Genomic DNA, 22,681 nt, shown 5'->3' with positions numbered 1-22,681 from the left:
TTCAAAAAATAATTTTATTTCAGAAGAAAGAAAATATTTTACTTATTTAGCTTCTGTTTATACTGTTTTATTATTAAGAGGTTTTTTTTTCTTTTTTTAAGAGATAGGATCTTGCAATGTTGCCCAGGCTGATCTCCAATTTCTGGCTTCAAGCAATCCTCCTGTCTCAGCCTCCTAAGTAGCTGGGAATATAGGTATATGCCACTGCTCCCAGCTTAACTTAATGGAATGTGTTTTTATTCACCCTTTGGAAAAGGCTTTGCTACATATTAATACAGACTTGTCACTAACAAACCCTTCTTTTTTTTTTTTTTTGAGACGGAGTCTCACTCAGTCGCTCAGGCATGATCTCGACTCACTGCAACCTCTGCCTCCCGGGGTCAGGCAATTCTCCCGTCTCAGCCTCCCAAGTACCTGGGATTACAGCTGCATGCCACCATGCCCAGCTAATTTTTTATCTTTAATAGAGATGGGATTTCACCATGTTGGCCAGGCTGGTCTCAAACTCCTGACCTTAGGTGATCCAGCCACCTCAGCCTCCCAAAGTGCTGGGATTATAGGTGTGAGCCCGACCACTAATAAATCCTCCTTTAAATAAGAAAATAATATGAGCATAACTTTGTGTGAATTTTAATGTCCTGGAGGCTTGTTGCTTTATGTATAAAGTGCAGGTCAGTAAAAATTAAAATGAGGTAGTGTGGTATGATAGGCTTAACCCAGTAAGGGTACAATAAAGGATAGCTTATTATTATTATTTTGAGATGGAGTTTTGCTCAGTCGCCCAGGCTGGAGTGCAATGGCACGATTTCCGCTCACTGCAACCTCTGCCTCCGGGTTCAAGCGATTCTCCCGCCTTAGCCTCCCGAGTAGCTGGGATTACAGGCACCTGCCATCATGCCCAGCTAATTTTTGCATTTTTAGTAGAGATGGGGTTTCATCATGTTGGCCAGGCTGGTCTTGAACTCCTGACCTCAGGGGATCCACCCACCTCGGCCACCAAAAGTGCTGGGATTACAGGTGTGAGCCACCGTGCCTGGCCAAGGATGGCTATTATTCTCACATGAATTCAACTGAAATCTCAATAGGGCAACACTAATAACCATGTTTCCTATATAACTTAAAAACTGTTCTTTGTCATCCCCTCATCTACCCAACGGGAATTAGAGCTCGCCTGTGAGGCTGCTTGACAGGACCACTGAATGCTGGGAATCAACCATGCTCTATCCTCTCATTTAACAGATGGGGAAGCAGAGGTCCAGGGAGTTTGGGAAACTTGTCCACAAAGGGACAACTACTTTGTGACGGAACTATGTCTAGGACCGCGGCTCTCTTTATCAACATGAGTATCTCTTTCATTTATATGCCCCTTTACATTGACAAGGCACCTCCTCAGCTCCATGATTTTGTTTATTACACTATATCACTCAGCTCACGAAAATGGCTTTTTTTCCTCTTTTCTTGTCTTTGGAAGATTTTTTTGCATTCTTGTAGCAGCTGATTCCATACTAACCCTTAAATTGAAAATACATATATACACACAGACACATATGTGAATATGCGGAAGAAACAGCACTGGGTCTTCCTGGACAACCCAGTACAGGCCACACCCTGGCAGCCACAAATCACAAATAAGAAACGGTCTTTCCGGCCGGGCGCGGTGGCTCAAGCCTGTAATCCCAGCACTTTGGGAGGCCGAGACGGGCGGATCACGAGGTCAGGAGATCGAGACCATCCTGGCTAACACGGTGAAACCCCGTCTCTACTAAAAAATACAAAAAACTAGCCAGGCGAGGTGGCGGGCGCCTGTAGTCCCAGCTACTTGGGAGGCTGAGGCAGGAGAATGGCGTGAACCCGGGAGGCGGAGCTTGCAGTGAGCTGAGATCCGGCCACTGCACTCCAGCCTGGGCGACAGAGCATGACTCCGTCTCAAAAAAAAAAAAAAAAAAAAAAAAAAAAAAAGAAACGGTCTTTCCATGTGAGTTGCTTTCAACACTTCAATGCTAAAGAGCTCAGAAGTGCTTACACTTTGAAAGAAGCCTGAAAACATTTGTAGGCTACCCTTTAATGTGTCTCATTTGGAGACAGAACAGTGAGCAGGTTGACCAGCTGCTCTTCATGTACTTTTTGCAGTAAATCCTTCAAAGAATGAAGAGTGAAGACAATTCATTTTTCCTCCTGGAATTTTTCCTTCTTATTATTTTGCTTTTTTAAAGGTTGTTATATTCAGGGATAGGCATAAGACATTGTAAAAGATAAGGGATAGCATGTGAGGGAGGAAATCAGACAATCCAAAAAATCTTCTGTAGAAATAAAAAATCAGAACTTGGGGGCAAGATAGGAGGCAACACATTCTTTCTACAGAGCTGTGACACATAGCCCAACTGTCCTCAAAAGCAGGAATGAAAAAAATAACAACAACAAAAAAACAGACCTCAGCTGCATAATGAAGCTGGGGTATTGGCCTAATAGCTTTTAAAGTCCTTAAAACTGGGCTGGGCATCAAGCGTCTTTTCCGGAATAGGCCAAGGAAGACAAGTCCAGTTTGGTTTTTAAGGCTTTAGTGAGCTCTGCGCCCAGCAGCTCATGGAGGGAAACGCCGTCGTGGGAATACACCCAGTTTTTCCCAGTCCAGTCATAACGCTTGGGTCCACTGGAAGACAAAAAAAATACATAGTAATTCCAGAGTACAGCCCTTCAGATGAACCACTGATTCCACAAATGCTGCCCCCAAGAAATTGACTGGAGTAAGGCTCTAGAAAATAACACAAAATGAGCTACAGTGTATATCTGACTTCTTATCTTAGCATCTAAGAAGAGTTATACAATAGATCTTCTGGAACAATTCCCAGAATCATTCTCAAAACCTGAAAAAACATTTGACCCTTACTGATAAGTCTCCAGGTATCACACTTTGATCTCCAGCTTTTGCTACCTCACATGTGACACCTGCTATGCTACAGTAGTGTTTAAAAATTAGGGCCATTTTTGTGCCACTGATGTGCCTTACCTATACTATTATTACCTTACCTATACTTGTGCCTTACCTATACTATTATTAGTTGTTAAGGTAAAATTCACATAACATAAAATTAACCATTTAAAAATGAATAATTTGGTGGCATTTAGTACATTTACAATGTTGTGCAACCACTACCTCTAGCTCCAAAACATCTGCATCACCCCAAAAGGAAAGCTAGTGCTGTTGTTCCTTGGTATCTACGGGGAAGGGGTTCCAGGATCTGCAGATACCAAAATCTGTGGGTACTCAAGTCCCTGATATGAAATGGTACAACACATGCATCTAACCTAGGCACATCCTCCCATATACTTTAAGTCATCTCTAGGTTACTTATAATGCCTAGTACAATGTAAATGCTATGTTAATAGTTGTTATATTGGTTTTTTATTTGTATCATTTTCGTTGTTTTATTGTTTTTTATTTTCAAATATTTTGATCCATGGTTGGTTGAATCAGCAGATGTGCAACCCACAAATACAGAAGGCCAACTATACCCATTAAACAGTTATTCCCCATTCTTTCCTCTCCTAGCACCCCAGCAATCACCTAAACTATTATTTTTTAAAAATATTTTTCTTAATTCAATGTTAAATTCATGACATTGAGAGCCTGGTGGTCTAGTTCATCCACCTCAAGCTCATCCAGTGAACAACGGCACATGCACGTCGCTTTGGGAATGCCGTATTCATGTGGACAGATTGGAGGCTGGCTTCTGCCATGTCTTGGTATACCAGATGTACATTCCACTTCCTCATGGCCTCATGGATGAATGGCCATGGAATCAGATAACACTGGTGCATGTGGCACCCTGATGAAGGTAAGAACAGAGTGCACAGGAGCCCAGAAGAAAGGGCACCTGAATCTGCCTGAGCACTCAAGGAGGGCTTTTCCAAAGACTGAGGCTAGGAGGAGGTCACCAGGAAGGGAAGCTTGGGCAATAAAAGGATCAAGGATTCCTGCATTATCAACCAAATGCTGGGGCTTGAACCTGTTCCCAGTATGTAGATAAAAAATGAGTGAACCAAACCATCAGGGTCACATAAAAATAACTAATAAACTACACCAAGCCCAAGGATCAGGACCTTGGCCCTATACTCTGATGCTGCTATTGGGTTGCCAGACAGAGCCTGAGAAACCTCTAGACCCCTTCACACTGCTTGAGATGCTCTGAGCACAGGCACTGATGTGCAAGTGTCCCTAGAACTCTCCTTTATTCCATACTGCAACCTCGTCAGGGTGGGTAAGGTGGGAGGAAAGACTACTGATCCCACAGAACCTGAAAAGTTATCAACTTTAAAAAAAAAACAGGCCGGGTGCAGTGGCTCACACCCATAACTCCATCACTTTGGGAGGCTGATGTGGGAGACTGCTTGAAGCCACGAGTTTGAGACCAACCTAGGCAACAAAGTGAGACCCCATGTTGACAAAAAAATTTATTTTTAATTAAAAATAAATAAAATTAAGGAAAACAACAAGAAAAAATCAGAAATGTAGCTAGATGAAAGAGATTTTGAACCAATGTGAAAGGCTGAGAGGAAAAAAACAAAATTTTTTTTTATGTTAAACAATCTTTATTTGAAAAATAGTACCTTATGATCCTAACAGTATCAATCAAACTTCAATAAAAGCAACTGCAGCATCAACTAATAACAGTTGCTAAATTAACAAGAGATCAATCAAAAGTGCTTTAAAGGGAGCAGCACTAGCTGGTGTTCCCGAGTCTCTGGGCATTCAGGACCCAGGTACAAGGAAAACAGAATCAAACAGGCTGGTGCTCTGGCCCCAACCAAGCCCTCACATTGTGACCTGCCTCCCTCCTGGGGGCCCTGGCAGCCCATGGTCCCTGTGGCACTTCCAGAACCCTGTCAGCTGTGGGTGGGGCCCCAGGAGCCAAAAGCCGCTTGGAAAAGGCTGGAACTTGGCCTCATAGTCAGCCAATTTCTGCCTATTGTGGTCATTTTCTTTTTGGAGTGCCTGGAGCACTCTCTCAATGGACACGGCAGCCCTCCAGACTTCCTGGGCCATTTTCTTCTTCTTCTTTTTTTTTTTTTTCAGATGGGGTCTCACTCTGTCACCGAGACTGGAGTACAGTGGTGCAATCTTGGCTCACTGCAACCTCTGCCTCCCAGGCTCAAGCAATCCTCCCACCTCAGCCTCCCGAGTAGGTGGGGCCACAGGCATGCACCACCACACCCGGCTAATTTTTGTATTTTTGGTAGAGTCAGGATTTCACCATGTTGCCCAGGCTGGTCTCGAACTCCTGAGCTCAAGCCATCTGCCTGCCTCGGGCTCCCAAAGTGCTAGGATTACAGGCGTGAGCTACTGTGCCTATCCCCTGGGCCGTTTTCTTATAGCAGACCATCTCTCTCTGAAAACTGGAAGTGTCTTTCTTCAATTTCTGGGCCAGGTTTTGGGCCATATTCTTGTAGTGGTCATGGGTGTGACACATGCGGTTCAAGTTTTCGTGCCCTTTGCTTAGTCTCTGCTAAAGGTCGGGCAGTAGGTGTCCTCCTCCGTGGACTCCCTCTATGGCCTCATCAAATGTCTTTGGTGCAGTTCAGGCAGAGCGGGCAGCAGAGGCCTACTCCCCCAGCACACTATGCACTTGTGCCGTGAGTTCTTTACTCCTTTGGATTTCTTCCCACATTTGCATGTTTGCTTCTACAACTGCCCCCTCAGGACATTAGAAAGATGCAACTAAGGTCACCATTGTCATCCACACTCTTCAGAGGGACTTGTGGCTAGGACGCTGGGGAAGCACCATGTCCAGCTTCCTTGCTCCCCTCCACTGCCAAGTCCCCATTGTACCACCCTTGAGCAGAGGCAGGACACTCAGTGGGGTGAGTGACAGAAAGTGATATTATTTATGCGATGCCTTGGGGGAGTGGAAAGAGCTCACAATAGCACCTTTGCACAGGGAGGCTATTTGCTTCACTACAACATTCCTGGCCTGTTTCATTCCTGCCTTGGCCTTTCCTCCTTCTCCTTTTTTTGAGACAGAGTCTCGCTCTGTTGCCCAGGACGGAGTGCTGTGGCAGGATTTCAGCTCATTTCAACCTCCACCTCTTGGGTTCAAGCGATTCTTCTGCCTCAGCCTCCCAAGTAGCTGGGATTACAGGTGTCTGCCACCACACCTGGCGAATTTTTTGTACTTTTAGTAGAGACAGGGTTTCACCATGTTGCCCAGGCTCATCTCAAACTCCTGACCTCAAGTGATCCGCCTGCCTCAGCCTCCCAAAGTGCTGGGATTACAGGTGTGAGCCACTGTGTCTGGCCCCTTCTTCTTTGCCTGCAAACATTGCTTCTGTCTCGTAATTTCTTGGTCAGGCAGCTCTGCAGTTTGCTGATGGTCAGTGCCATCAGATAGTCTGCAGTTTGCCCCTGAAGATCCTCTCCACGGTGTTGTGAAGCATGCAGGACGCGCTTTGCATCAGTCGCTCGGGGAAGTTCAGGAGGTCTGCTTTTCATGCTTTTTCAGAAACTAACCTAGATCCTGACAGGAGGACCTGCTCATTTCATTTGGAACCCTCCAGCCTGAGGTGCTGGCCGCATCTTGGTCCTGGCCTTTCTGCGGATCTCACCCTGGGCTGATTCTCCCCTTCTCAGCATGTCATCTTCTGACTGTGAAGGCCACCACAGCAGTGCACACCTGGGTCACCCAGGGTATCCATAGGTTCCCTGGCACTAGTCCCAGGATTCTGCACATCACTAGTACTGCCACCCACAGGAGGGCCAGCAGCAGCTGAGTTGGCATGTCGTGGCAGCCAGCAGGCCCTCTGTAGCTCCCGAGGGCTCCACAGCTCTGCCTCCACTTGCCAGTGGCCTGTGGGCCACAAATGACCACTCGGAACCCTGCGGGGTGTTCCATCTCTAACAAAAACAAGGGCCCATCAGTCATTGTAGACCTTCTGTTGGGCTGGGGAGAGGGGAGGCACCCCAAGTTCTAGAAAATTGTGTCCTTGATTTTGCTGTGCAAACAGAAAGTGACATTATTTATGCAATGCCTTGGGGGAGTGGAAAGAGCTCATAGTAGCCCCTTAGCACAGGCCACTCCAGGCCCCACCTGGCCCGATAGCACAGCTAGTGGGTCAAAGCAGGGCCAGGTCATAGCCCCGTGTCCACATGCAATCCTCTCAGGGTAGCATGGTGGCCTACCTCTGTCCCTGCTGAGGCTCGTTACCAATTTCAAGCTTCCTTCTGCTGCAGGGAAGCCTGGTCCCACCTACAAAGAGTCTGTCTCCCCTGCTAGATTGAGCTCCTTGAAGATGGGACTGTGTTTTCTTCATCTCCGTATTTCCAGTAGCTCATCAATGCCCATTATACACTAGAGGCTCAGTCATTTTTGGTCCTGTTTTCTTGTTGACTCTACTCTGACTTAGGACATGTCACTTTCCCCACTGGACCTCCATATTCACATCTGCCAATAAGAGTAAGTGGGTAAAGATCCTTCTCGCTTTAAAGCCCCTCCAATACACAGACCTCTGAAACCAGAAACAGAAGCTGAGGAGTGGTAAATGGAGCATTTTCCCTGGCATGATGGCCGGGACCTGCAGATCTGGCTGAGGGTGGTATCTTGCCAGTAGAATGCCTCTGCAGAATTTCATCCTACTTTTCAAATCAGACTCAAGGATGATCTTCACTGTTGATAATTTTATGGTTTTTTTTTTTTTTTCTGAGGCTTTGTTATTGACACAACAGCTTCTGGAAATCTTTTCCACAGAGAGTATGGGGGCTTCTTTGGCCAAGTTGGGTGGGTGCAGGCTCCAATGGCTCAGCAGCCACTGTCCGGGCCACAGCATGTCCACAACCTCTTACTCCTCTTCAGAGGTTTCTCCAGACATTACCGTGTGTCTGGTCATGCCATTCACCACAGGTATGAAAACAATGACAACGGCCCGAAGCTGCGGGATCCTCCCACGGAATCCTGTGCCTTTGCAGGCACAGCTACACGGCGCTCCCGTGCTCCGGCCTGCTCCTTCCAAGACAGGAGCGGGACGTCCAGGGTCCTGCTCCCCCAGACCCCTCAGTCTGTGTGGGCAGCAGGCCGGGAGTGGGGAGAGCCGTCCTGGTAGTGAGGGCCTGGAGCGGGACGGCTGTGTTAGGCAGCGTCCTGGCCTCCAGCGACCAGCAGAGTGACTCGGCTTCCGTCCCCCGCTGGGAGCTGCCATCTTGCCGCCACTTCCCACAGAAGCACTGAGAGATTGTCCTCAGGAAACGCTTCTCTCCCTCCCTTCCCCTGACTTCTACGCGGCGGTGGCCTCTCTGGATCCGCCGGAAACTGGACGCAGGAAGGGGAGGGGCCTGAGGTGGACCCAGGAGCCTGTGGTCTCTGGGTGTGGCCTTCTCCCGCCGATGCACTTCTTCAGTCTCACCCTGCCCCCCCCCATATATATACACATATATATAATTTTTTTTTGAGGAAGATAGTATCTGTGACAGTAAATAGCTTGCTCAGCAGATCTTTCCAAATTCCCATATTTCTGAACACAGCTAGGGTAAGAGCCTATTGCTGGACAGTGTGTCCAAATACGATATGGAAGTTTTCAGTCTCCAGATATGGGGAAAATTCTTTTGGGGTAGGTGCCTGCCCGATATTTACAAAGCCAATGATCCCCAAAAGTGATCGCTGGACTGAGCTGATCCACTTTGTTCCCCCGGAGATGGATAAGAACACACAGGCTCAAGCATGGCCAGGGTCAGGAAGAGTGACTGAAGCCACAGAGGCTAACTGGCCCACAGAGGTTAAAATCCTCCAACCTCCACACTAACTGGCTCTAAAAACCAATAGGAGTTGTGAATTAGGGCCTTCCTAGAATGACAGTGATTTCTAGTGCTGTTTTTGTTAAACTCTAGCACACTTCCTGGATGAGAGTGTGGGGAAAGGAAACATAACACTATTTATTCTGAACAAAGCATTAGAGATCACTGAATGATAAATGGTATAATATTAATTGCCTAAAAATGATGTCAATGTTAGGGGGTAGAGTAAGGTTATAATTTTTTTAAAATGCAAATACCATTAGTCTTTCAAAGAATTCTATGCTGGCTTTATCTAGCCCTTTCCCAATTCATAGTCAACATGCTCTCTTTGGAAGTGCTAATGAATGACTGGATCTGAGAGCTTTTTGTGGGCATTTCTCTTTTACTTTCTTACAACCACTTCAACAGCAGCCAGGCTGCTGAGGGATGAGCGACATCTCTCACTGCATGTTCTCAGGCTTTCAGATGCTATGCAGGCTGCATTGTGTCTCCAACACAATCTTTTATTCCTCTACATTGAAAGCACATCAATGGAAAAGGCAGGAGGGATTAAATGCCCTAGAACAGCAATATGAAACACTCTGCCACCTCCACAGGGTACACAACCCCATCCTGCAAAGGGAATTCAAATAACCCTTTACCTGAGAGGCTCAAAACAAGTAGAGGTCAAACTTTAACTTGCTTTGAAGACAAAGTGCAACTTGTTCAAATGCTACAAGGTCAAAAGCAGCTTTTTTTTAAAAAGTCAGGGCAATGATTTAATAGAGGAAAACTGTCTAGGCTGAATTTGGAAAAGTTATAAGCTATTCACTTCAGATCTTCTTAATATCCTGATGCCTGCTTACAGTATCCAAATTGTCAGCAGGGAGAAGTTATATAACTAGAGTAAATTTTTCTACTGAGAATGAGACAGGCTGCAAAATATCAGGAAAGACTCAATTATAAGGATACTAACATAAGACAGTGACTTGTTTTTTTGCGGGGGAGAGGGGATAGGGTCTGGCCCTGTTGCCCAGACTGGAGTGCAGTGGCGTGATCTTGGCTCACTGCAACCTCCACCTCCTGGGCTCACGCTGAGGCTCAACCTCAGCCTTCCAAGTAGTTGCGACTATAGGCGTGTGCCACCACACCTGGCTAACTTTTGTATTTTTAGTACAGGTGGGGTTTTGTGACATTGCCCAGGCTTGTCTCAAACTCCTGAACTCAAGTGATCCACACTCTTGGCCTCCCATAGTGCTGGGATTACAGGTGTGAGCCACTGCACCCAGCCGTGACTTTATTTTTCTTTTCTTTACAGAGCCAGGGACTCACTATGTCGCCCAGGTTGGTTCTGAACTGTCCTTAAGTGATCTTCCTACTTCAGCCTCTCAAAGTGTTGGGATTACAGGTGTGAGTCACTGTGCTCAGCTGACATTTCTTAAATGGTCCACAATGTTGCATTTTGGAAGTCTTTAAGAATTACAGATGTTGACTTCTGAACATACCTACATACCTGGATGGAGAAGATAACCAGATTTGCTTGTTTGGCGTCTGCTTGTTGATCACGTAGGTTCCTAGATCTCCACCCAGTTTAACAGTTAAGACACCACTCTAGGGGATTAGGTGGAAAAAAGCATGAAGAAATTAAAACAAGAAAAAGTTAGCACTTTGTCATCATTGCTTCATGTTTTATCTCAACACTTTCCATTTCTACAAGTACACAAAATACACCATAAATAAATGTCTTTAGTATTTAGAAATAGGAGTTTGTGTAGGAAGAGCTTTGCTTTCAGAATCAGAATAGGATTAATCATAATGATGTTGTATCTTATAGAGCTTTGCCTGTTCCCTGTGAGGTCTGCAAGGAGAGAACGGTGATGGAGCTCAGAGAGTTAAGTGACCTGTCTGAGGTCTTGGTGCTGGCATCTGGGATTCCTGGTTTGTTGCCCTCAACCATCAACCAGAACATACTAAAGGACATAAAAAATGCAGACTCTAACTCTATTAGAGTACTACGTCAGCCCAAACATCAGACACGACAAGTCTATTACAGAAGAAGTAAAAGGAAGGAAAGGAAGTACGCAAACCATCTGTTTTGCTTGTCTTAGAAGAGCATTAGCTTCAGCTCTGTTGGTAGAAGGCAGAAACTCCAGATGAAGTTTTTTATTTCCAGACCCTTCCCATGCCTCTAACAAGCTTCTCAGATACTCCTCCAAGGCTTTATTTTTCTCTAAAGAGCCTTGAATTCTTCAAAAGACTGGTTGGTCCGTCTTTGAACAATAAATGCTCATTTAAATTTTAAAACACTCCTTCAACAAAAGAGTCCTTTACTTCTAAAGCCTGTGGTCTCTTTAAAATGGGTGAGATATGAAAGAAACAGCTACAGGGCTCAGTTCCCTGCATTGGAACTGGTAAGCAAGAGGGAGCCTGCTGTTCCCTATCTTGTGCATGACTTGCAGAGATACACAGCAGCAGCCTTTTTCTGTGTATTCTAGAGCCTCCAACCAATCGAGAGGCTTTGAATGATTCTTACAACACACTTTTGCAAATACAGAGAGCTATTTAGGCCAGCACTTTGGAAGGCTGAGGCAGGCAGATCGCTTGAGCCCAGGAGTTCCAGACAGGCCCAGGCAACATGGCAAAACCCTGTCTCTACTAAAAATGCAAAAATTAGCCAAGTGTGGTGGCATGCGCCTGTGGTCCCAGCTACTTGGGAAGCTGAAGTGGGAGGACTGCCTGAGCCCAGGAGGTTGAGGCTGCAGTGAGCTGAGATTACATCACTATACTCCAGACTGGGTGACAGAGTGAGACCCTGTCTCAAAAGCAAAGCAAAACAAAACAAAAAACCCAAAAAACAAAGAGCTATTGAAATTCCAGAGGGTAGTAACAATAATAATATAACTGATAGGAATGGGACAAGGGGCACTACTAGGTTATTTTTTTAAATAACATCTTTTTCTGATTCAAAAATAAATGCATAGAAATGATGGAGATGTCAGCAATGCAGACACTGATAAAAATATTAACCACTATTTACTCAGTTCCTACTGTGCCAGGCTTGGTGTTTGGCACTTTGTGTAAATTGTTTCCAACTTGACTATAATTCTTGGAGGTAGGATTCATTATTCCAGTTTCACAGATGAGAACAGAGGTTCATAGTAAAGAGTACTTAGTAATTGGCAGAGCTAATCTTAAATCTAGGTCTGTGTGGGTCCAAAGACACTGTTCTTTCTATAACATGAAGTATTTTCTCGATCCCATTAACCAGAGGTAAAAGATATTCACTCTCAGGTATTAGCTGCCAGTTTTTGTTTGTTTGTTTTTACAACAGGATCTTGCGCTGTTGCTTAGGCTGCAGCAGTGGCAGGAGCATGGCTCGCTGCAGCCTCAAACCCCTACCCTCAAGTGATCCTCTGCCTCAGTCCCTGCCTCCGGAGAGCTGGGACTACAAGTACCACACCTGTCTAATTTTAACATTTTTCTTTTGTAGAGATGAGGTCTTGCTATATTGACCAGGCTAGTTTCAAACTTCTGGCCTCAAGTGATCTTCCCACCTCGGCCTCCCAAAGTGCTGGGATTATGTTACAGGTGTGAGCTACTGCACTCGGCCCCATTTTTTTTTTCTTTTATTTTACTATAGTAAAAAGCACATAATGCTAAATTTATCATATTAACCATTTTAAGTGTACAGTACAATAAGGCATATTCACACTGCTGGGCAGCATAACTCTAGAACTTTTAATCTTGTAACACTGAAACTCTATGCCCATGAGACACTAACTTCCCCATCCCATAGCCCTTAGTAACCACCTGTCTACTTTCTGTTTCTATGATTTTGACTTACCTTTTTTAAAATTGAAAATAAAAATTATACATTTATGGTGGTGTTTCTATGGTTTTTGACTACTTTTGACTACTTTATGAGTGGAATCATAAGTATTTGTCCTTTTATGACTTGACTGCCAGTTTTTGAAAGCATTTTTTTAAAAGGACTAGGATTATACCATACATAAGTTTGTTTTAAAGACATTTTTTTCCCCGAAACCCATTTTTATTGTTTTGGTATGACTATATTTCATTTATTTAAAAGTTTCTTAAACCTGAGGCCGTGTGTGGTGACTCATGCTTGTAATCCTGGCACTTTGGGAAGCCGAAGTGGGAGGATTGCTTGGGCACAGGAGTTCAAGACCAGACTGGGCAACATGGTAAAACCTTGTTTTTACAAAAAATTACAAATTTGCTGCATGTGGTGGTGCGCACCTATAGTCACAGCTACTTGGTAGGCTGAGGTGGGAGAATCACTTGAGCCTCAGAGATTGAGGCTGCAATAATCGGTGATCATGCCACCACACTTCAGCCTGGGTGACACAGGGACTTTTGTCTCAAAAACAAATAAATAAAAGTTCCTTAAGACTGTACAATTCAGGAGTTTTTAGTATTTCACAAAGTGTGAAAACATCACCACTATTTAATTCCAGGCTGTTTGCATTGCCCCCAAAAAAAAGCCTGCACCCATTAATACTCACTCTCTATTTCCTACTCATCCCATACACAGAGTTTTATAAATGATTTTTCCATGAGATAACAGGCTCAAAGAATCAACACACAAGCATTGGTAATCTGTCCTCTTTGTGGCCCTTAAATGCTCCAATTGTGCGTTGCACCCTATACTGGGGGGGCACCATCCAGCAGAAAGGGCAGAGGACTGAGTAAAAGATGCGAGTTCCAGGTCTGGTCTCATCACTGATCAGTGGTGCCTGTCTCCCACGATGTCTGTCCTGCCTCCTTCCAGGACTCAGGGCAAGAACCAGAGTCTGATACATGCTCAAGGTCTCTGCACTTGCGTCCATCACCACAATGCCTCAGCACACAGCAAATCAGGGGGTGCACATACAACCACTGAAGCCAAAATAGACTCTTTCCTAGTGGAATTGGAAATCTTTTGAGTGACTCCAGGCATCAGGCCACTCTTTTGCAAAGGGCATATTAATAAACAAATGTGAGAGCCCTTCTAGCTCCACACCTCTCAAGCTATTTTCGTCCCGTCACCTTCTCTGCAGTCCACTTCCTCCCTCCCCACACGAGACCCGCTCATCTCTACCCTGATACCACTCTGTGGGTCCCACTGCCTCGTGGTGCTTCCTGTCTGCATTCACAGCTGCCTGTCTGCTTGCTTGTCCCCTGACCTCCACTACTTTAAGCACCTTGGCAGCAGGAGATTTGTCTTTTCATGCTAGCATCTGCAGATCTAGCACCTTCATTCCTCCTGCAAAAAGGACATTTGTGGATGAATGACCAACTGGTCAAACAGTGAATGAGCGGATGATGACCAGGTAGTGTGATACCATCTGCCCAAGTTAGGACAAGGTTCCACAGGGCAGAAAACCCCAATGCTTAACTTCCTCCCACCAGTCCGTTCACTGTAATTAGATGTTTTCCCCCACAGATCTTGAAACTATTTTAGAAGGAAAGTGGTGGCAGGAAAGAAACTAGCTGCATTAGTTCAGCAGAAATTCTTAATGCTTTTGGAACTGACTCCAAATAGACCAGATAAAGAGGGCTTTCTCTTTATCATTATTATTCCTTAGACAATCTGAGTCTATTTTGGGAGTGTGCATGCCCTTAAGTGCAGGAGGAATAGTCAAAATATGTAGCAGTTTCTGAGACATGGGCACTAGCCAATCAGCACAGACAGTGGCCACAGCTGGTGAGTCTTATCGACTCCTCCTAGTCAAGATCAGCCCTACCCATGTATGAGCCAAAATAGCGATTACTGTTGTCACCAGCTCACTTGTAGAAATAGACACATATAAGATGGCATGTTGAGTCTGGAGACTTCACATACCCATGACCTCCTTCATTTCTAAAGTAGATACCAACTTGCTAGGATGCGTTTTTTCCCTATGTCATTTTAGTTGATCCTCATATAAATCTGAAGAGCGGAGGTTAATGTCACTAATTTCATAGCTGAGGAACTTGTGGCTCACAAAAGTTAGAAATTCATTTAAGGATTCTTGGAAAGAAAATACAAATCCAGGATGCTAAGGCAGATTCTTTGTCTCCATATCCAATAAGATGGTGCCTCACTGGGCTGGGAGCAGTGATCTATGCCTGCAATGCCAGCACTTTGGGGGGCCGAGGCAGTTGGATTGCTTGAGGTCAAGAGTTCAAGACCAGCCAGGCCAACATGGTGAAATGCTGAAACCCCATTTCTACTAAAAATACAAAAAAAAATTAGCTGGACATAGTGGCGTGCACCTGTAATTCCAGCTACTTGGGAGGCTGAGGCAGGAGAATCCCTTGAGCCCAGGAGGTGGTGGTTGCAGTGAGCTGAGATCGTGCCACTGCACTCCAGCCTGGGCAACAGAGTGAGACTCTGTCTCAAAAAAAAAAAAAAAACAAAGATGCTGCCTCTGAGCAGGGGTTTTTAACTTGGGATTAAGTGGTCTCAGGGGGCTGCAAACACTTACAGCTTGAAGCTGAAATGGTATTCCTGAGTGTGCTAAATGAAGTGTAGCCTAAAACTGCCTCCTTACATATTTTAAGTTTGGATCTAAGGGCTTCTCTCTACATAGTGAACTGTAATCTACTCTTCTACCAATCACCGAGTTTTGGCTAATCAAAGGTGGCCAACTGTTCAAACCATGTTTAAGGCAAACACCAAGCTGTAACCAAGCCGGCTGTTTCTGTACCTCACTTTTATTTTCTGTATGTCACTTTCCTTTTTCTGTGCATAAATCCTAAATCCTCTCCAACCACGTGGCGCACTATGGAGTCTCTCTGAACCTGTTCTTGTTGCAGCCTTCCCAATTTGTGAATCAGTCTTTGCTCAATAAAACTCTGTTAAATTTAATGTGTTTAAAGTTGTTTTTTTTTTTTTTTTTACAGGCGAGTATGGAAGTTTTTCTTGGGAGAGGGACCGGAGCAGTCATCAGATTCTTAGAGGGAGGTATTGATCCAAAAAAGATGAAGAACCCTCAGCTCTAAGACAGTAATATGCTGACACCTTAGTGAATAAAGAACATGTCAACAAGCAAATCCTCATTAAAATATCTAAGAGGCCAGGACTCCACCTGGGAAAAAAAGGAGGGCAGTTTGGAGGTAACTTCAGATAGTGTGATGACTCTAACAGTCTCTAGGCAGATTTTGCTAGGTCAAGTGCAGTAGACTCCACAGCTGCCTAGTGACAAGAGGTGCTTTCAGCTCTGGTGCAGTGTCTTCTGTAATGACCAGTGCCGGTACGGGGTGAAGCCTGGGGCCAGACATTGGCATCCATCCATTACATGGACCACTTGATCAGATGACACACCAGTTAAGAAGCCACTTAAGTCTCCCCCTCCACAGGGAGAAAAGAGAAGAACAGATGTCTTCTTGGGTGTATCTGGATTACTGCTTTCATTTGTCTACTTGGCCAGTAGTAAGTTGGTAAAAGGTGTATAAATGCTGAGAGGCATCAATGAAAGCATGTTTTGGAAAAGTCTCATTTACATAGTGAATCAATATTTATTAAGTCCCTACTATGTACTTGGCACTGTTCCAGACACTGGGATCACAGTGAGAGGTGACAATGTGCTAGCAGCCCTCACTCAGCGCCTCCTTGGACTCCGCGTCCACTCTGGCAGTGCTTGAGGAGCCCTTCAGCCGGCCACGGTATGGTGGGAGTCCCTTTGGGCTGGCTGAGGTCGGAGTCGCTTACCTCTGCTTGTGGGGAGTGTGGAGGGAGAGGCACAGGCGGGAACCGGGGCTGTGCTGGGCTCTCACGGGCCAGTGCGAGTTCTGGTGGGCGTGGGCGCAGGCTCGGGGGGCTGCACAAGGAGCGGCCTGGCCTGCGGAGCCGCTGGCCCAGAGCAGTGAGGGGCTTAGCACCTGGGCCAGCAGCTACGGAGGTTGCGCGGGGTCCCCCAGCAGTGCTGGCCCGCCAGCGCTGCACTCAAATTCTCGCAGGGCCTTAGCTGCCTCCCCACGGAGCAGGGCTCCGGACCTCCAGCCCGCCATGTCTGCACTCCCCCGCCTAAGGTGGACTCCCGCACCGCCCAAGCCTCCCCTAGGGGCGCTGCCCCCACTCTCGTCCCCTGCTCTGTGGTGCTGGGTCCCATCCACAGCCCAAGGGCTGAGGAGTGCAGGCGCAGCTCAGGACTGGCAGGCAGCTCTGCCTGCAGCCCCAGTGCAGGATCCACTAGGTGAAGCCAGCTGGGCTCCTGAGCCGGATGGGGACTTGGAGAACTTTTATTTCTAGCTGGAGGATTGTATGTGTACCAATTAGCACTCTGTGTCTAGCTCAAAGTTTGTAAATACACCAATCGGTACTCTGTGTCTAGCTCAAGGTTTGTAAATACACCAATTGGTACTCTGTACCTAGCTAACTCTGTGTCTAGCTAACCTAGTGGGGACTTAGAGAACTTTTCTGTCTAGCACTCTGTCTAGCCCAAGGATTGTAAACGCACCAATCAGCACTCTGTGTCTAGCTCAGGCTTTGTAAATACACCAATCAGTACTCTGTGTCTAGCTCAAGGATTATAAACACACCCATCAGCACTCTGTCAAAACAGACCAATCAGCTCTCTGTAAAACAGACCAATCAGCTCTCTGTAAAATGGACCAATTGGCAGGATGTGGGTGGGGTCAGACAAGGAAATAAAAGCAGGCTTCCCCAGCCAGCCAATAGCAACCCGCTTGGGTCCCTTTCCACACAGTGGAAGCTTTGTTTGCTTGGGTCCCTTTCCACACTGTGGAAACTTTGTTCTTTCGCTCTTTGCAATAAATCTTGCTGCTTTTCACTCTTTAGGTCAACACTACCTTTATGAGCTATAACACTCACCACGAAGGTCTGCAACTTCATTTCTAAAGTCAATGAGACCACGAACCCACCGGGAAGAACGAGCAACTCCAGACGCACTGCCTTAAAGAGCTGTAACACTCACCACCAAGGTCTGCAGCTTCACTCCTGACAGCGAGACCACGAACCCACCAGAATGGAAGAAGCTCCAGACACATCTGACCATCTGAAGGAACAAACTCTGGACACACCATCTTTAAGAACTGTAACACTTACCGCGAGGGTCCGCGGCTTCATTCTTGAAGTCAGTGAGAACAAGAACCCACCAATTCTGGACACAAAAGAATGGACAGCATCCCTGCTGTCAAGGAGCTCAGTCTATTATAGGTGGTAGCTGACATGTAAATAGACAATTATAACACAGAGGGATCAGTGCTCCACAGAGTCATCCTCAGAGTGCTGGGCAAGGGAGAAAGGAAGGACCATGTCTGCTTAAGAGTATCTAGGAAAGCTTCACAAAGGAGGTAACTTCCAGCTATACCTCAGGGGAGGAAAAGACTGCCCTCCCACAAAGCTCAAGTAATATTAATACCAAACATGAAATACATAAATTAGTTAGCACGTGAAGGACTCTAATCAGTAATTCACACTCTAGGGTACAGAGTTAGCATTTCAATGTAGTTAATCACAAGTCCAAACTACAGATGGCAGCCACTATATATCTTTAGCTTTCTAAATCTACACTTAAAACATTTGCTAATTAGTAAATGATTTGTTAGAAACAATTTTACCCTTGAGTGATACTCAAAGCATATGAATTGGCTAGAAAAATATAGGCATCTCTTCCTTTGAAAGAATAGGTTACAGAATCTGGAAAGCCTACCAGCCTAATATTGTCTTCAGAGAGACACACTCAGGGCAGGAATTAGGAAGGTTCTGTGACCCACTACTGAGAGCAGAAGGTTTTGTCACCTGGTTCAAATTGAGTCAATGATGTGAGAAATAAAAATAAAATCCTAAGCTCCCAACTGACTCAACAAACCATCTCTTGGCCAAGGGGAGCCCAGAGATACCTTAAAAAAATTTCAGTTTTGGCCATGATGGGAAAGGAGTTTCAACAGGCCTTGTTCTACTCCCTCCCTCACTAACTGCCATTAGTTTCTTTTCCCCCCTAAGGGCTAAACAGAAACTAGCCCTTCAAAAGACTAACTTGAGGCCATGTGTGGTGGCTCACGCCTGTAATCCCAGCACTTTGGAGCTGCCTGTAATCCCGGCACTTTGGGAGGCCGAAGCAGGTGGATTACCTGAGGTGAGGAGTTCAAGACTAGCCTGACAACAACAGGGCGAAACCCCGTCTATACTAAAAATATAAAAAAATATTAGCCGGGCGTGGTGGCAGGCACCTGTAGTCCCAGCTGCTTGGGAGGCTGAGACAAGAGAATCGCTTGAGCCCAGGAGGCGGAGGTTGCGGTGAGCCAAGATCGCGCCACTACACTCCAGCCTAGGCTACAGAGCGAGACTCTGTCTCAAAAAGAAAAAGAAAAAAAAAAAAAAAAGACTGACTTCACCACTGGTATCAACCAAACCAATCATCTAATTCTGCTCTTCCCTCACTGTCCTTATAGTCAGGCTTGATACCTTCTGGAAGACTTGGTTGCTTGCTCCATCATGCGGAATGCCTTCTCCATCCAGTGCTCCCGCTGCAATTTCCAACACCATTTCTATCCCTTTAGTCTGATGGCTGATTGCCCTCAACAATTCCATGATTGAATCCAAAATACACGCTTTGTGACATTTCCTGGTATTAGTTAATTGCCATCAAGAGGATTAACATCTTTGAGGGGCTGGGCGCTGTGGCTCACACCTGTAATCCCAGCACTTTGGGAGGCTGAGGTAGGAGGATTACTTGAGTTCAGGAGTTCAAAACCAGCCTGGCCAATGTGGTGAAACACTGTCTCTACTAAAAATACAAAAATTAGCTGGGTGTGGGGGCGTGTGCCTGTAATTCCAGCTACTCGGGAGGTTGAGGCAGGAGAATTGCTTGAACCCGAGAAGCAGAGGTTGCAGTGAGGTCATGCCACTGCTCTCCAGCCTGAATAACAGACGGAGACTCCGTCTCAAAAAACAAACAAACAAACAGACAAACAAACCAACCCAGAAAACCATCTTCGAGGGATTTTCTGCCTCTGGCAAAAAAGAACTACTCTAAGGCCTAAGCAATAATTCTAATTCCAAAGGCAGACCCTTGCCCAAATCTGCCACCTGGTGGCCAGTCGATAAAGACCAGCACTTCCCTGGCTTCTAGGATCTGGGGCTAATGTTTCATCCAACTCAGAAGTTCTCACACCAAGCCTGATCTGGTGGCTCATGCCTGTAATCCCAACACTTTGGAAGGCTGAGGGGGGTGCACCATTTGAGGTCAGGAGATCAAGACCAGCCTAACCAACATGGTGAAACCCCATCTTTACTAAAATACAAAAAGTAGCCGGGCATGGTGGCAGATGCCTGTAATCCCAGCTACTTGGGAGGCTGAGGCAGGAGAATTGCCTGAACCCAGGAGGCGGAGGTCACAGTGACCCGAGATTGCGCTACTGCACTCCAGTCTGGGCGACAGAGTGAGACACCCTCAAAAAAAAAAAAAAAAAAAAAAACAAGTTCTCATACTAGCTGCACACTGGAATTATCTGTGGAACTTAAAAATTCCAGTGCCCTGCCCAGGCCATGCCACACCCCAGTCCAAGTAATCAAAATCTCTAGGAACAAGACCTAGAGAGACACATTAGAATCCCAGGTGAGCTTTTCAAAAATATGCTTCTCAGGAATGCACCCGACCTACCCCATCACTGTCTCACAGGAGCAGGGCTCAACTCTCTGTAATCTGAATAACTTCTGGGCAGTTCTCTTACCCCTGCTGAAGAACTGTAGGTCTAGTTTGTTGTTTGCTCCATCTGCCTGCCGGACAAACACACATTCTGGCCCCTCTCTGATTTGTCTTCATGGGTATCCACTGAAGCCGGAAAATGAGGCTCAGAGAGGCTGAGTGACTTGCCCAGGGTCACAACAAGCCTGGCAGAGCTGGGCTGCAGCTTGAAGCCTAGTCTTATCTATTTATTTATTTGAGACGGAGTCTTGCTCTGCAGCCCAGGCTGGAGTGTAGTGGCGTGATTTCGGCTCACTGCAACCTCCGCCTCCCGGAGCCCTAGTCTTTTAATCCCACCCACAACTCCAATGTACGTGATGCTTAGCTCTGCTGCAGGGGAATTCTTCATTTTAGTGAACTAAAATTCTTAGAGGGGGAAACAGAAAAATAAAAGAAGTCAAGAGGTACCCCAAAGGAAACATCATAGTCCTCAAAGGTGTATGGCTTGTCTGCAAGGTCTTCAAAAAACTCTGCTAAAGAGTCCAGCGTTTCCTCTGCTAGTCTTTCATAGGTGGTGTCATCTAGAGAGCTGCAGGGGAAACACAAAACCCAAAACACGATTACCAAACACTTCCATTTTACTAATACCAAATTTACACACTTGTTATTTAAGTTCATTAAACTGATGAAAATAACATGTACAAAGTAAAATTTTGTCCTTTTTCTTTCGAGACGGAGTCTCACTCTGTCACCCAGGCTGGAGTGCAGTATCTGGTCTAAACTCCTGATATCAAGTGAGCCACGTGCCTCGGCCTCTCGAAATGTTAGGATTACAGGTGTGAGGCACCATGCCTGGCCCAAAGTAAAAATTTAAACAGCACGGAAGGGGTTACAGAAAGAAGCAGGCAGCCCCCATTCCCAGAAGCAGCTACAAATAATAGTCCTTTCTGGGCCAGGTGGCAAGGTGGCTCATGCCTGTAATCCCAGCACTTTGGAAGGCCGAGGTGGGTGGCTCACCTGAGGTCAAGAGTTCGAAACTAGCCAGGTCAATATGGCGAAACCCTGTATCTATTAAAAATACAAAAATTATCATGTCCTTTGCAGGGGCATGGATGAAGCTGGAAATCATCATTCTCAGCAAACTAACACACGAACAGAAAACCAAACACCACATGTTCTCACTCATAAGTGGGAGTTGAACAATGAGAACACATGGACACAGGGAGGGGAACATCATACACTGGGGCCTGTCGGGGGTGTGGGGGGCAAGGGGAGGGAGAACATTAGGACAAATATCTAATGCATGAGAGGCTTAAAGCCTAGACGACGGGTTGATGGGTGCAGCAAACTACCATGGCACACGTTTATCTATGTAATAAACCTGCACATTCTGCACATGTATCACAGAACTTACAGTATAATAATAATAATAATAAATTAGCTGTGTGTGGTGGCGTGACCTTGTAGTTCCAGCTACTCGTGATGGTGAGGCACAAGAATTGCTTGAAACCAGGAGGCAGAAGTTGTAGTGAGCTGACATCGTGCCACTGTACTCCAGCCTGGGTGACAGAGCGAGGCTGTCTCAGAAAAAAAAAAAAAAAGTCTTTTCTGTATCCTTCTATCTGCATATTCTTTCTAATATACAAATGAAGCATTTTGCATTTTTTCACTTAATTGTGTCTTAGAAATTTGCATTTTTTCACTTAATTATGTCTTAGAAATTGTTCTATATTAGCACCTATGGATTTTTATAATATTTAATTTTATGTTATTTATCCAGTCCTCTTTAGCTGGACATGAAGGATGCTTCCATTGCTTTTGTTATTAAAATTTTGCTTTTGCCCAAAATTTTGTTGGGCAAATCACAAAGTGGGAGAAAATATTCATATTACATACATCTGAAAAATGATTCATCCAGAATATATAAAGAACACCGGCTGGGCGCAGTGGCTCACGCCTGTAATCCCAGCACTTTGGATGGATGAGGTGAGTGGATCACTTGAGGTCAGGAGTTCGAGATCAGCCTGGCCAACATGGTGAAACTCCGTCTCTACTAAAAATACAAAAATTAGCCGGGTGTAGTGGCAGGTGCCTGTAATCCCAGCTACTCGGGGGCCTGAGGCAGGAGAATCACTTGAACCCAGGAGGCGGAGGTTACAGTGAGCTGAGATCGCGCCACTGCCCCCTCTACTCTACCCTGGGTGACAGAGTGAGTGAAACCCTGTCTCAAAGAAAAAAAAAAAAAAGAAGACCTACAAATAAATAAGAAAAAGAAAAATCAACAGAA

General features: G+C 45.7%; 1 protein-coding gene across 2 annotated transcripts in view; it reads right to left on the bottom strand.

Annotated features, from left to right (window-relative positions):
* Positions 1 to 2,166: 2,166 nt before the first annotated feature.
* Positions 2,167 to 22,681, bottom strand: part of FXN (frataxin) — a 38,341-nt gene continuing 17,826 nt past the window's right edge. Inside the window, exons 3-5 of one of the 2 annotated variants that reach the window (XM_015117785.3) lie at positions 20,863 to 20,983; positions 10,264 to 10,369; positions 2,167 to 2,650 (exon numbers count right to left, since the gene is read on the bottom strand). In XM_015117785.3, the coding sequence (XP_014973271.1) occupies positions 2,550 to 2,650; positions 10,264 to 10,369; positions 20,863 to 20,983 (328 nt within the window). In that variant the 3' untranslated portion in view covers positions 2,167 to 2,549. 2 annotated transcript variants of the gene reach the window in all.

Source organism: Macaca mulatta, chromosome 15 (genome assembly GCF_049350105.2).
Source record: "Macaca mulatta isolate MMU2019108-1 chromosome 15, T2T-MMU8v2.0, whole genome shotgun sequence".
In the NCBI taxonomy this organism is placed as follows: Eukaryota; Metazoa; Chordata; class Mammalia; order Primates; family Cercopithecidae; genus Macaca; species Macaca mulatta.
This window is presented reverse-complemented; position numbering and strand designations above follow the sequence as displayed.